The sequence below is a fragment of the Plecotus auritus genome (genome assembly GCF_963455305.1).
Source record: "Plecotus auritus genome assembly, chromosome: X".
Taxonomy (NCBI): Eukaryota; Metazoa; Chordata; class Mammalia; order Chiroptera; family Vespertilionidae; genus Plecotus; species Plecotus auritus.
In genome coordinates this window covers 539,599-552,971 of record NC_137784.1, presented here as the reverse complement: position 1 = coordinate 552,971, position 13,373 = coordinate 539,599, and the positions used below count along the sequence as shown (strand labels likewise).

Below are 13,373 nucleotides of genomic sequence, written 5' to 3'. Positions count from 1 at the left end.
TCATCTGGCCACTCCGTGTCCATCCTATAGAATAAAAGGCTCATATGCAAATGGTCCCCTCAACCAGGAGTTCAACCAGCAGGCAGGCCGGCCCACCGCCCATGTCCCCTCCTGCTGGCCAAACTGGCAGGACCCCACCCATGCACGAATTCATGCACCGGGCCTCTAATATATTGTATATATATATATATATATATATATATATATATATATATATATATATACTGAGTGGCCAGATTATCATGCGTTCAGAGATCATCGTCATCTGGACACTCAGTGTATATATATACTAGTGGCCCGGTGCGCGAAATTCGTGCACGGTGGTGGGGGGGTGTCCCTCAGCCCTCCCCGCACTCAAATCGGCAGTTGGACATCCCTCTCACAATCCTGGACTGCTGGCTCCTAACCGCTCACCTGCCAGCCGGCCTGCTCACCCCCAAGTGCCCTCCCGTCCTGGCCTGATCGCCCTTCACCTCCTCTGCCTCGGCCCCGCCACCATGGCTTTGTCCGGAAGGACGTCCGGAAGGACGTCCGGAAGGTCTCCCGGTCTAATTAGCATATCACTCACTTATTAGTACAGATATATCCACTAGAGGCCCGGTGCATGACATTCGTGCACTTTGGGGGGGGGGGAGCCTGCAGCCTGGCCTGCTTCCCTCTCGGGGTGCAGGCCTCAGCCGGCAGGCGGACATCCCCAGAGGGGTCCTTAGCGCTGCCTCGGAGGCGGGAGAGGCCCTGATCCCGGCTCCCGGCTGAGCGGCACTCCCCTTGTGGGAGGGCACTGACCTCCAGGGGTCAGCTCCTGCATTGAGCGTCTGCCCCCTGGTGGTCAGTGCGCGTCCTAGCGACCGGTCGTTCGGCTGTTTGGTTGATTTGCATATTAGCCTTTTATTATATAGGAGATATATATACACACGAAATTTGTGCAAGAGCAGACCTCCCTTGCTCCGGCTGACGGCACCGGCCTCCCTCTGGCACCCTGGACCCAGGCTTTTCTCGCAGCCCAGGCTTCATCCGGAAGGATGTCTGGAAGGACGTCCAGTCTAATTAGCATATTATGCTTTTAATATATATATATGTGTGTGTGTGTGTGTGTGTATATATGTATATGTATAGATATATATTGATTTCACAGAAGGAGAGAGAGAGAGAGAGAGAAACATCAATGATGAGAGAAAATCAAGATTCGGCCCTAACCGGTGTGGCTCAGTGGATAGAGCGTCAGCCTGCGGACTGAAGGGTCCCGGGTTCGATTCCGGTCAAGGGCATGGACCTTGGTTGTGGGCACATCCCCAGGTGGAGGTGTGCAGGAGGAAACTGATCGATGTTTCTCTCTCATCATCGATGTTTCTAAATCTCTATCCTCTCCCTTCCTCTCTGTAAAAAAAACAATAAAATATATTTAATAAAAAAATGACTCGGCTGCCTCCTGCAGGCCCCCCACTGGGGGTTGAGCCCACACCCTGGGCATGTGGCCTCGACCGGGAATCGAACCCTGACCTCCTGGTTCATAGGTCGATGCTCAACCACTGAGCCACGCCGGCCGGGCCATTGATTGATTCTTCCACGTGCCCTGACCACCAGGGATCCTACTTGCAACCTATAATTACATATATATATATATATATATATATATATATATATATATATATAATCTCCTATATAACAAAAGGCTAATAGGCAAACGGTCCCCTCGGGAGTTCGTCCGACCGGGAGTTTGACCACTCACTGTGATGTACACTGACCACCAGGGGGCAGCGCGGAACGAAGGAAGGTCCCGGCCGGCAGTGGGCACCCTGGGGAAGCTCGGCCCCCATCGGCCCTGATCACCTGCCAGGCCCCGGGACCCTACCTGTGCTCGTATTTCATGCCCCGGGCCTCTAGTATCTATAACAATAAAAGCGTGATACGCTAATTGGACCGGACAGCCGAACCACCTTCCGGACGTCCTTCCGGATGAAGCCATGGCGATGAGGCAGGCAGGCAGAGTGGTTAGGGGCGATCAGGCAGGCAGGTGAGTGGTTAGGGGCGATCAGGCAGGCAGGCGAGCGGTTAGGGGCGATCAGGCAGGCAGGCGAGCAGTTAGGGACGATCAGGCAGGCAGGTGAGCGGTTAGGGACGATCAGGCAGGCAGGTGAGCGGTTAGGGGCGATCAGGCAGGCAGGCGAGCGGTTAGGGACGATCAGGCAGGCAGGTGAGCGGTTAGGGGCGATCAGGCAGGCAGGAGAGCGGTTAGGGGCGATCAGGCAGGCAGGTGAGTGGTTAGGGACGATCAGGCAGGCAGGTGAGCGGTTAGGGGCGATCAGGCAGGCAGGAGAGCGGTTAGGGGCGATCAGGCAGGCAGGCGAGCGGTTAGGGACGATCAGGCAGGCAGGTGAGCTGTTAGGGGCGATCAGGCAGGCAGGAGAGCGGTTAGGGACGATCAGGCAGGCAGGAGAGCGGTTAGGGACGATCAGGCAGGCAAGTGAGCGGTTAGGAGCCAGCAGTCCTGGATTGCAAGATGGTGCAGGCCGGGCTGAGGGACCCGCCCTACCCCGTGTACAAATTTCGTGCATCAGGCCTCTAGTATATACATATATATATTTAAAAATATTTTTATTGAGTTCAGAGAGAGGAAGGGAGAAGGAGAGAGAGAGAGAAACATCCATGAGGAGAGAGAACCATGGATCGGCTGCCTCCTGCACGCCCCCCTCCTGGGGATCGAGCCCGCAACCCGGGCCTGTGCCCTTGACTGGGAATCGAACCCGGGACCCTACAGTCCGCAGGCCGACGCTCTATCCACTGAGCCACACCGGCCAGGGCTGTGTTTCCCATCCATCCATGTGGTCACCCTGTGTCTAAGCCGACGGGGTCTGTGTAAGGGATCCCAAAGGCGTGTAATAACTCCACCTCACCCTCATCGTAACGGTTCTCTTTTTCTGGCTCGTCATCCCACACTGGACGGAGGTGGTGTTTTCGCCGCAGTCCCAGGTCAAGTTCATTCTCCAGGGGTTGAACCTGATGCTCAGGTTGGGAACGGGTTCCGCGGCTGGAAGATCTGAAAGACGAGGTGCCGGGGGTTCAGAAATGACCCTTTTCTCATTTTTTATGTATTTTCACTAGAGGCCTGGTGCACGAAATTCGTGCATGAAGAGGGGGGGTTGTCCCTCAGCCCAGCCTGCACCCTCTCCAATCTGGGACATCCCTCTCACAATCCAGGACTGCTGGCTCCCAACCGCTTCTGCCTGCCTTCCTGATTGCCCCTAACCACTTCTGCCTGCCAGCCTGATCACCCCCTAACCACTCCCCTGCCAGCCTGATTGATGCCTAACTGCTCCCCTGCCGACTCAATTGCCCCCAACTGCCCTCCCCTGCAGACCTGGTCCCCCCCCAACTCCCCTCCCCTGCAGGCCTGGTCCCCCCTAACTGCCCTCCCCTGCAGGCCTGGTCCCTCCTAACTGCCCTCCCCTGCAGGCCTGGTCCCCCCTAACTGCCCTCCCCTGCAGGCCTGGTCCCCCCTAACTGCCCTCCCCTGCAGGCCTGGTCCCCCCCAACTGCCCTCCCCTGCAGGCCTGGTCCCTCCTAACTGCCCTCCCCTGCAGGCCTGGTCCCCCCCAACTGCCCTCCCCTGCAGGCCTGGTCCCTCCTAACTGCCCTTCCCTAGAGGCCTGGTCACCCCTAACTGCCCTCCCCTGCAGGCCTGGTCACCCCTAACTGCCCTCCCCTGCAGGCCTGGTCACCCCTAACTGCCCTCCCCTGCAGGCCTGGTCACCCCTAACTGCCCTCTCCTGCAGGCCTGGTCCCTCCTAACTGCCCTCCCCTGCAGGCCTGGTCACCCCTAACTGCCCTCCCCTGCAGGCCTGGTCACCCCTAACTGCCCTCCCCTGCAGGCCTGATGGCCCCCAGCTTCCCTCCCCTGCAGGTCTGGTTGCCCTCAACTGCCCTCTCCTGCCAGCCTGGTCACCCCCAACTGCCCTCCCCTGCAGACCTGGTCACCCCCAACTGCCCTCCCCTGCAGGCCTGGTCCCTCCCAACTGCCCTCCCCTGCAGGCCTGGTCGCCCCTAACTGCCCTCCCCTGCAGGCCTGGTCGCCCCTAACTGCCCTCCCCTGCAGGCCTGGTCGCCCCTAACTGCCCTCCCCTGCAGGCCTGGTCACCCCTAACTGCCCTCCCCTGCAGTCCTGGTCCCTCCCAACTACCCTCTCCTGCAGGCCTGGTCACCCCTAACTGCCCTACCCTGCAGGCCTGGTTGCCCTCAACTGCCCTCTCCTGCCAGCCTGGTCACCCCCAACTGCCCTCCCCTACAGGCCTGGTCCCTCCCAACTGCCCTCCCCTGCAGGCCTGGTCCCTCCCAACTGCCCTCCCCTGCAGGCCTGGTCACCCCTAACTGCCCTCCCCTGCAGTCCTGGTCACCCCTAACTGCCCTCCCCTGCAGGCCTGGTCGCCCCTAACTGCCCTCTCCTGCTGGCCATCTTGTGGTGGCCATCTAGTGTCCCCACGGGGGCAGCCATCTCTGACCACATGGGGGCGGCCAACGTGTGTGTGTGTCGGAGTGACGGTCAATTTGCATATCCCTCTTTCATGACATAGGACTCTATGGACAAATTTATGTAAAAATAAATAAATAAATAAAAATAAATGAATGCGAGCGGTTGAAAGGACTCACACTCGTTGGCGCACTTACCCCTGGGCTCCTGGGTCAGCAGAAACGCCAGGTCAAACAGCTTCAAGACCAGCATGGCTCTCAGCAGGGGACCCATGGGTGGGGGGGGGGCCGCTGCCCGAGGGACAGAGAGCTGCAGGAGCCACAGAGAGTCAGAGTGTAAGCAAATCTACTCTCCAGGGGGCTCTCGGCGGAAGGACTGGTGGTATTACCCTACGGACATTGACCCCACCCGCTGGGACAAACCCCACGTGTCCACGTCCCAGCCAGGCCGGCGTGGCTCTGGGGTTGAGTGTCGACCTACGAACCAGGAGGTCAGGGTTCGATTGCCGGTCAAGGGCACAGTCCCGGGTTGCAGGCTCGATCCCCAGTAGGGGGCGTGCAGGAGGCAGCCGGTCCATGATTCTCTCTCCTCATGGATGTTTCTCTCTCTCTCTCCCTCTCCCTTCCTCTCTCAAATCAATAAATATACAATAAAATAAAAATAAAATAGCCCTAGTCGGTGTGGCTCAGTGGATAGAGAGTCGGCCTGCGGACCAAAGGGTCCCGGGTTCGATTCCGGTAAAAGGCGTGTCCCTTGGTTGCAGGATCCTCCCCGGCCCAGGCCCCGGTCAGGGCACATGCAGGAGGCAACCCATCCATGTGTCTCTCACATCAATGTTTCTCTCCGTCTCTCTGTCTTCCTCTCTCCCTAAAGCAAACATCTCAAACTCGCGGCCCATAATGAAAATGGTTGTGGTCCAGCCAATAGAAGGGTGTGTAAGAAACGTTTTAGGCCTTAACCGGTGTGGCTCAGTGGATAGAGCGTCGGCCTGCAGACTGAAGGGTCCCGGGTTCGATTCCGGTCAAGGGCATGGACCTTGGTTGCGGGCACATCCCCAGTGGGAGGTGTGCAGGAGGCAGCTGATCGATGTTTCTCTCTCATCGATGTTTCTAACTCTCTATCCCTCTCCCTTCCTGTCTGTAAAAAAATCAATAAAATATATTTAAAAAAAATTTTGTAACTTAATTTTTACAATATCCTGTTATACATCATCCTCTATAATAAAAGCTAATATGCTAAGTGTCTGGTCGTCTCGGTCGGCTGTTCAACCAACCAAAGCATGATATGCTAATCATATGTTAAGGCCGCTCAACCGCTCGCTATGACGTGCACTGACCACCAGGGGGCAGAGAGTCGACCCGTCGGCCAGTTGCTATGACGTGCACTGACCACCAGGGGGCAGACGCTCTGACCAGTAGGTTAGCTTGCTGCTGGGGTCCGGCTGATCGGGACTGAGCGAGACGGGCCGGACACGCCCTGGAGCCCTCCCGCGGTCTCTCCCTGGCTGGCCAACCTCCCACATCCCTCCCTGGCCTCGATCATGCACCCGTGGGGGCCCTCAGCCTGGCCTGTGCCCTCTCGCCATCCGGGACCCCTCGGGGGATGTCGGAGAGCCTGTTCCTTCCCGATCCCGCAGGCCAGGCCGAGGGGACCCCACGGGTGCACGCATTCGTGCGCCGGGCCTCTAGCAAATAAATAAATAAATAGAAAAATAAATAAGTAAATAAACAAACAGAATGGGGTGTCCCGGTTCAGGCATGAATGAGCTGAGTCGAAGGAGGGAGACGTTGGTCAGCCATCCGGGTGTGGTTAAGCTGCTGGATATGAGATGCAGGTGTAGCTATGTACACACTGGATGTCCAATCCAAGGGCCCCCCCTTTTCTCTGCCCCCCAACGTCACGGAGGCAGCTCAGCCCAGCCCCGCACTCCCCCTGCATTTGGGTTTCATTTCTCTATAGTCACGTCCTGAGCCTGGAGACACCCCCATAGGTTCTGCTTTCGACTTCCCTAGACAGAAGTGGTCACCCCCACAGCGGGGGCGGGGACTTACCCGCCACCTGCCACAGCCCCCCCCCCCCCACCCACTTGGAATCGCCCGTGACTACCTCGAGGCCCAGGTGCAGCCAGAATCCAGGGCCCACAGATAGGGTCACCTGCTTTTTATTTTATTTTATTTTATTTTATTTTATTATTACTTTTTAAAATATATTTTTATTGATTTTTTACAGAGAGGAAGGGAGACGGATAGAGAGTTAGAAACATCGATGAGAGAGAAACATCCATCAGCTGCCTCCTGCACGCCTCCCACTGGGGATGTGCCCGCAACCAAGGTACATGCCCTTGACTGGAATCGAACCCGGGACCCTTCAGTCCGCAGGCCGATGCTCTATCCACCGAGCCACACGAGTTAGGGCTATTTTATTTTTTATTTTATTTTTTAAATACACGGAGTGGCAGGATGAGGATGATCGCTGAACGCATAACAATCTGGCCACTCAGTGTGTGTGTATGTGCGTGCGTGTGTGTGTGTGTGTGTGTGTGTGTATATAAATATATATATAAATATATATATATAAATATATATAAATATATATATAAATATATATAAATATATATAAATATATATAAATATATATAAATATATATAACTATAAATATAAATATATAAATATATATAAATATATATATAAATATATATAAATATATATATAAATATATATAAATATATATAAATATATATAAATATAAATATAAATATAAATATAAATATAAAATATATATATATATATATATATCAGAGGCCCGGTGCAAGAATTCATGCATGGGTGGGGTCCAGCCAGCCTGGCCAGGGGGAGGGGACATGGGCGGTTGGCCGGCCTGCCTGCTGGTCGAACTCCTGGTCGAGGGGACCATGTGCATATGAGCCTTTTATTCTATAGGATAGACACGGAGTGGCCAGATGATGATGCGTTCAGAGATCATCCTCATCTGGCCACTCTGTGTATACACATATTGATATTGATATTGATATTGATATTGGTATTGATATTTACCCTAGAGGACCGATGCACGAAATTCATACAAGAATAGGCCTTCCTTCCCCGGGCTGCCGGCACCCGCTTCCCTCTGGCACCCGGAACCCGGCTTCGTCCGGAAGGCCGCCTGGAAGGACGCCCGGAAGGACGTCCGGTCTAATTAGCATATCACGCTTTTATTCGTACAGGAGGCGATGTATGTGTACACTGACACCTATACGCATCCTCCTATTCCCTTTCCTGTTGATGTTCATATTGAAACAATATGTTTCATTGTCAAGCCTTGGATCCTAGTGGCTTTTTATCTTTCTCTGCGCCCCATCAGCTGTGCGCGCACCTGGACCCCCCCGCGCACACCTTGGGGGGCCACGGCCCAGCCTCCCAACCTTCCCCCTCCCCCTCCCCCTGCACAGGGACCCCCCCCCTCTTTTCTCCCAAAGGGGGAACTTAAAAAGCCACAGACCACAGGCCTTTGCAAGGTCTCCGCCCACCCGCCCCCCCTCTCCACCCGCCTCAGGTCACTCCTCTCCGTGCGCCCTGGGGAACCGGAAGCGCCCCATTTCTGCGCCCCCCAGCCAGCCTCCCTGCAGGTCTTAGTTCTTGCGGGGGGCAGAGGGGGGTCCCACAGAGACTGAGGGGTGTCTCCTCGTCGGTCTAGGGTTCCTCCTGGTCTCGCCTTTCTCCTGCGCAACTTTTTTTTTTTTTTTTAATTTCCAATTTGCAATTTGGAGAAACGCGCTTGGCCACGGGAGTCAGGAGGCGGGGCGGGCAGGGAGGGGCCGCAGGTTTGGGGGGTACTCCGCCCCCCGCCCCGCCTTCCCCCCCATCATTGCATCCTCATTTCCCCTTTTCGGAGCCCGCCAAGGTCACGCCCAGCCTCCCGGGATGGGTGCCCTCCCTGTGCGCCCTGCGCCCCCCCCACGACCCTCCCACCCACCCCCCTAAAAAATTACGTAACCCCAAGTTACTTACCTCCAAGACTTCCTCTTTCCGTTCCCCTTGGTGGGGGTGAGGCAAGCTCTCAACGTCTCTAAACTTGATTTTAAACAAACCTTCCCCCCCACACCCCCTCCCTGCCCCCCCAACAAATCCATACATTCATTTCCCTTAAACAAAAATGGTTAGTTATAATGTAGGGATTGTTTTCTTAAAAAAAATATATATATATAATAAAATAAATGCTTTTGTATTTTTCCCCTCTTTTTATTTTTATTTTTTTTATTTAATATATTTTATTGATTTTTTACAAAGAGGAAGGGAGAGGGAGAGAGAGTTAGAAACATCGATGAGAGAGAAACATCCATCAGCTGCCTCCTGCACGCCCCCCACCTGGGGATGTGCCCGCCACCAAGGTCCATGCCCTTGACCGAAATCGAACCCGGGACCCTTCAGTCCGCAGGCCGACGCTCTAGCCACTGAGCCACACCAGCCAGCCTGGACCCATGACTCCATGGCTGAGCTTTGACCCAGGAACCAGGAGGTCATGGGTTCGATTCCCGGTCAAGGGCACAGGCCCGGGTTGTGGGCTCCATCCCCAGTAGGGGGCGTGCAGGAGGCGGCCGGTCCATGATGCTCTCTCCTCATGGATGTTTCTCTCTCTCCCTCTCCCTTCCTCTCTGCAATCAATAAAATTGCATTTTAAATTTAAAAGATACTATTGTGTGTAATACCTTAGTCAATAAAGAAATTTTAACAAATCTGGAAATAAAAGAAAAAAATATAATATTGGATGTAAATTGCCATTGAAAAACATTTTTGGCCCCAGCTGGTGTGGCTCAGTGGATAAGGCATCGGCCTGGGGACGGAAGGGTCCCGGGTTCGATTCCCGGTCAAGGGGGGCACATGCCCGGGTTGCGGGCTCCATCCCCAGGAGGGGGCGTGCAGGAGGCAGCCGATCCATGATTCTCTCTGCATGGATGTTTCTCTCTCTCTCCCTCTCCCTTTCTCTCTGACATCAATAAAAATATATTAAAAAAAAATACAGGCTGTGAGTCAGATCTGAGATGCGGTGGGGACCTTGAATGACCTTGGCATTTGACCTTCCTGCGGTCGGAAGGATGGCCGTCAGCCGAAACACCGAATAAAACGCCAGGGCCTGACCCCAGTGACACCTCTACCCCTGTCTGACCTCCCTGACTGCCAGGCCCTCCAAGGGCTTTGACATAAGGTGGCCGTCAGCCGCTCTGGCCGGGGTGGCTCAGTGGGTAGAGCGTCGGCCTGCAGACCAAAGGGTCCCGGGTTCGAATCCCGGTCAAGGGCACGTACCTCGGTGGCCGGCTCCTCCCGGACCCGGGGCCCTGGTCGGGGCGCGTGCAGGAGGCAACCCATCCATGTGTCTCTCTCACATCGATGTTTCTCTCTGTCTCTCCCTCTCTCTTCCGCTCTGTCTAAAAATCAATGGGAAAATATCCTCGGGGGAGGATGAACAAGGACAATAAAAGAATAAAGGTCAATAAAGGGACATATAATATATATATTATACACGGAGGGGCCAGATGAGGATGACCTCTGAACGCATCATCATCGGGCCACTCCGTGTCTATCCTATAGAATAAAAGGCTCATATGCAAATGGTCCCCTCGACCTGGAGTTCGACCAGCAGGCAGGCCGGCCAACCGCCCATGTCCCCTCCCCCTGGGCAGGCTGGCCGGACCCCACCCATGTACGAATTCATGCACCGGGCCTGTCATATATATATATATACACACACTGAGTGGACAGATTATTATGTGTTCAGAGATCATAATAATCTGGCCACTCAGTGTATATGTATATATTTTTTATTATATATATATATATATATAAAATACATTTTATTGATTTTTTTAGAGAGTAAGGGAGAGGGATAGAGAGTTAGAAACATCGATGAGAGAGAAACATCGATCAGCTGCCCCCTGCACACCCCCTACTGGGGATGTGCCCGCCACCAAGGTACATGCCCTCGACCGGAATCGAACCCAGGACCCTTCAGTCTGCAGGCCGACGCTCTATCCACTGAGCCAAACGGGCTAGGGCTATTTTTTATTATATTTTTATTTAAAAATTTTTTTGTTGATTTCAGAGAGGAAGGGAGAGGGAGAGAGAGATATAAATGATGAGAGAGAATCATGGATCGGCGGCCTCCTGCACGCCCCCCTACTGGGGATGGAGCCTGCAAACCTGGGCATGTGTCCTTGACCGGAATCGAACCCAGGACCCTTCCATGCTCTATCCAACGGAGCCAACCGGGGCCAGGGCAGGGCCATATAATATTAAATAAAATAAAATAAAATAAAATCCCACAAAGTGGCCATCCGCTCAGCGTCTACGTGAGATCTGAGGACTCCGGCTCCCCCCGGTGGGCCCCGCAGACAATCTACCTCCAATTCCTCCCGGCCTCTGGGGCCAGGCCAGTTCTCCTGGTGAATCTGGCCAGCTCTCCAATGATGCCGGTTCATGCCTGGAGCTACCGGAGCCTGAAAAAGCCAGTCCCTCCTCCCCCCTCCGACTATTAGAGCCACACCTTGGTGACCCTTCTTCTGTAGGTACCCTTCACCCAGCAAATGCCATTTCCCCGTCCGGACACCCCCACGCCACCTCTGACCTAGAGCATGACCCTCCATCAGCAGCAACAGCAGCAAAAAAATAAAAAAAATTAGGGGACACAGGAGAACCCATCGGGGGACCCCAGAGCCAGGGACGGCCTTACCGTATGGCACGAAGCTCTTCTTCCACCACCTGCCTCGATTCACCCCGATTCCTGACGCCTCCCCATCCGACCGTCCCCTCGACCAGCGTCCCCAGCCAACACCGACGGAAGGCAGGAAACGTGGATCCGGATTGCTGGCTGTGTCTCCTTAAAAAAAAAAAACAACCTCCCCTTTCCTGTCGGTCGGCCACGCTTCCTCATTGTCCGACCGGCCCGGCCCACGCAACGTGTGTGCATGTGTATGAAAATGCCCACGTGCAAGGGAAGGGGAGGCTGACGTGGGTGTGCCTGCGTGCCAAGGGGGAAAGGAGGAGGAAGGAGAGGCGTCGAGGGGCCCTGGCCGGTGTGGCTCAGTGGATAGAGCGTCGGGTTGTGGACGGAAGGGTCCCGGGTTCGATTCCCGGTCAAGGGCACATGCCCGGGTTGTGGGCTCGATCCCCAGGAGGGGGTGTGCAGGAGGCAGCCGATCCATGGCTCTCTCTCCTCATGGATGTTTCTCTCTCCCTCTCCCTTTCTCTCTGACATCAATAAAAATTTATTTAAAAACCAAAAAAAAATAAATAAAAATCAATGGAAAAATATCCTTGGGTCACTAGTAGGGGGCGTGCAGGAGGCAACTGATCGATGATCCTCTCTCCTCCTGGATGTTTCTATTCCTCTCTCCCTCTCCCTTCCTCTCTGAGATCAATAAAAATATATTTAAAAAAAAATAAAATAAAGTAAATAAAAAATCAATGGAAAAATATCCTCGGGTCACTAGTAGGGGGTGTGCAGGAGGCAAGTGATGGACGATTCTCTCTCATCCTGGATATTTCTCTCTCTCCCTCTCCCTTCCTCTCTTAAAAAAAATCAATAAAAACATTTAAAAATATATTTTATTGATATTTTTACAGAGAGGAAGGGAGAGGGACAGAGAGATAGAAACATCGATGAGAGAGAAACATCCATCAGCTGCCTCCTGCACGCCCCCACCTGGGGATGTGCCCGCCACCAAGGTACATGCCCTTGACCGGGAATCGAACCCGGGACCCTTCTGTCCGCAGGCTGACGCTCTATCCACTGAGCCACACTGGTCAGGGCAAAATATCTATCGATTTTTTCATGCAGGTCACCACGTCTGGCCACTCCAACCCTCTTACAAGCCTTGCTGTCTCTCCCCGCCTGTCTCCTGCAGACACTCCCCCACCCCCACAAAGAGTCAGATAATTAATTACAGTTCAGTTGGGATTCCCATAAGGGGCAATGGAAAAGCCAAAGTTACAAAACCAGCCATCCCAGTTTTGATTTTTTTTTAAAAAAATCTCGATTCTTATCTATAGCCTAAGGTCTCTTTCCCCTTATCTTTTAGCTCCACCTCCAGAATTAAAAAAAAAAAAAAAACCACCCCAAAACACCCAAACTCTCAAAGAAAGTGAGCTGCAATTTAACTCCAGACGCAGAAGAAGGGAGAGAAAGGAGAGAAAAGAATATTTTTTTTCCAGCCCTGGATGGTTTGGCTCCGTGGATTGAACAGTCCCGGGTTCGACTCTGGTCAAGGGCATGTGCCTCGGTTGTAGGCTCGATCCCTGGTCCTTGTAGGGTGGGGGGGGGCCCCGTGAGGGAGGCAACCAATCAATGTGTGTCTCTCTCTCCCATATTGATGTTTCTCTCTCTCTGTCTCTCCCCCTCCCTTCCACAGTCTGTCAAATATCAATAGATAGCTCAGTGGTTGAGCGTTGACCTATGAACCAGGACGTCACGGTTCGATTCCCTGTCAAGGGCCGATGCCTGGATTTCTGGCTCCGTCCCCAGTAGGGGGCGTGCGGGAGGCAGCCGATCCATGATTCTCTCTCATCATTCATATTTCTATGTCTCTCTTTCCTTCTCCCTTCATCTCCGAAATCAATAAAATATCCTATACAATAAAAGCCTCATATGCCAAGTGTCAGGTCAGCTGGTCAGCCGTTCAACCAATCAAAGCGTCATATGCTAATGATAGGCTAAGGCCGCCCAACCGCTCGCTATGACGTGCACTGACCACCAGGGGGCGGACAGTCGACCGGTCGACCAGTCGCTATTTCGTGCACTGACCACCAGGGGGCAGACAGTCGACCGGTCGACCAGTCGCTATGACGTGCACTGACCACCAGAGGGCAGACGCTCCGAACAGTAGGTTAGCTTGCTGCTGGGGTCCGGCCGATTGGG

At 53.8% G+C, this 13,373-nt stretch overlaps 1 protein-coding gene across 1 annotated transcript in view; it reads right to left on the bottom strand.

The window, feature by feature from the left end:
* The window catches only part of CSF2RA (colony stimulating factor 2 receptor subunit alpha), a 31,180-nt gene extending 19,775 nt beyond the window's left edge, over positions 1–11,405 (bottom strand). Inside the window, exons 1-3 of the mRNA XM_080651932.1 lie at positions 11,190–11,405; positions 4,663–4,774; positions 2,895–3,037 (exon numbers count right to left, since the gene is read on the bottom strand). Of these exons, the coding sequence (XP_080508058.1) occupies positions 2,895–3,037; positions 4,663–4,738 (219 nt within the window). The 5' untranslated portion in view covers positions 4,739–4,774; positions 11,190–11,405. The remainder of the gene's footprint in view (positions 1–2,894; positions 3,038–4,662; positions 4,775–11,189) is intronic.
* Between the last annotated feature and the right edge of the window lie 1,968 nt (positions 11,406–13,373).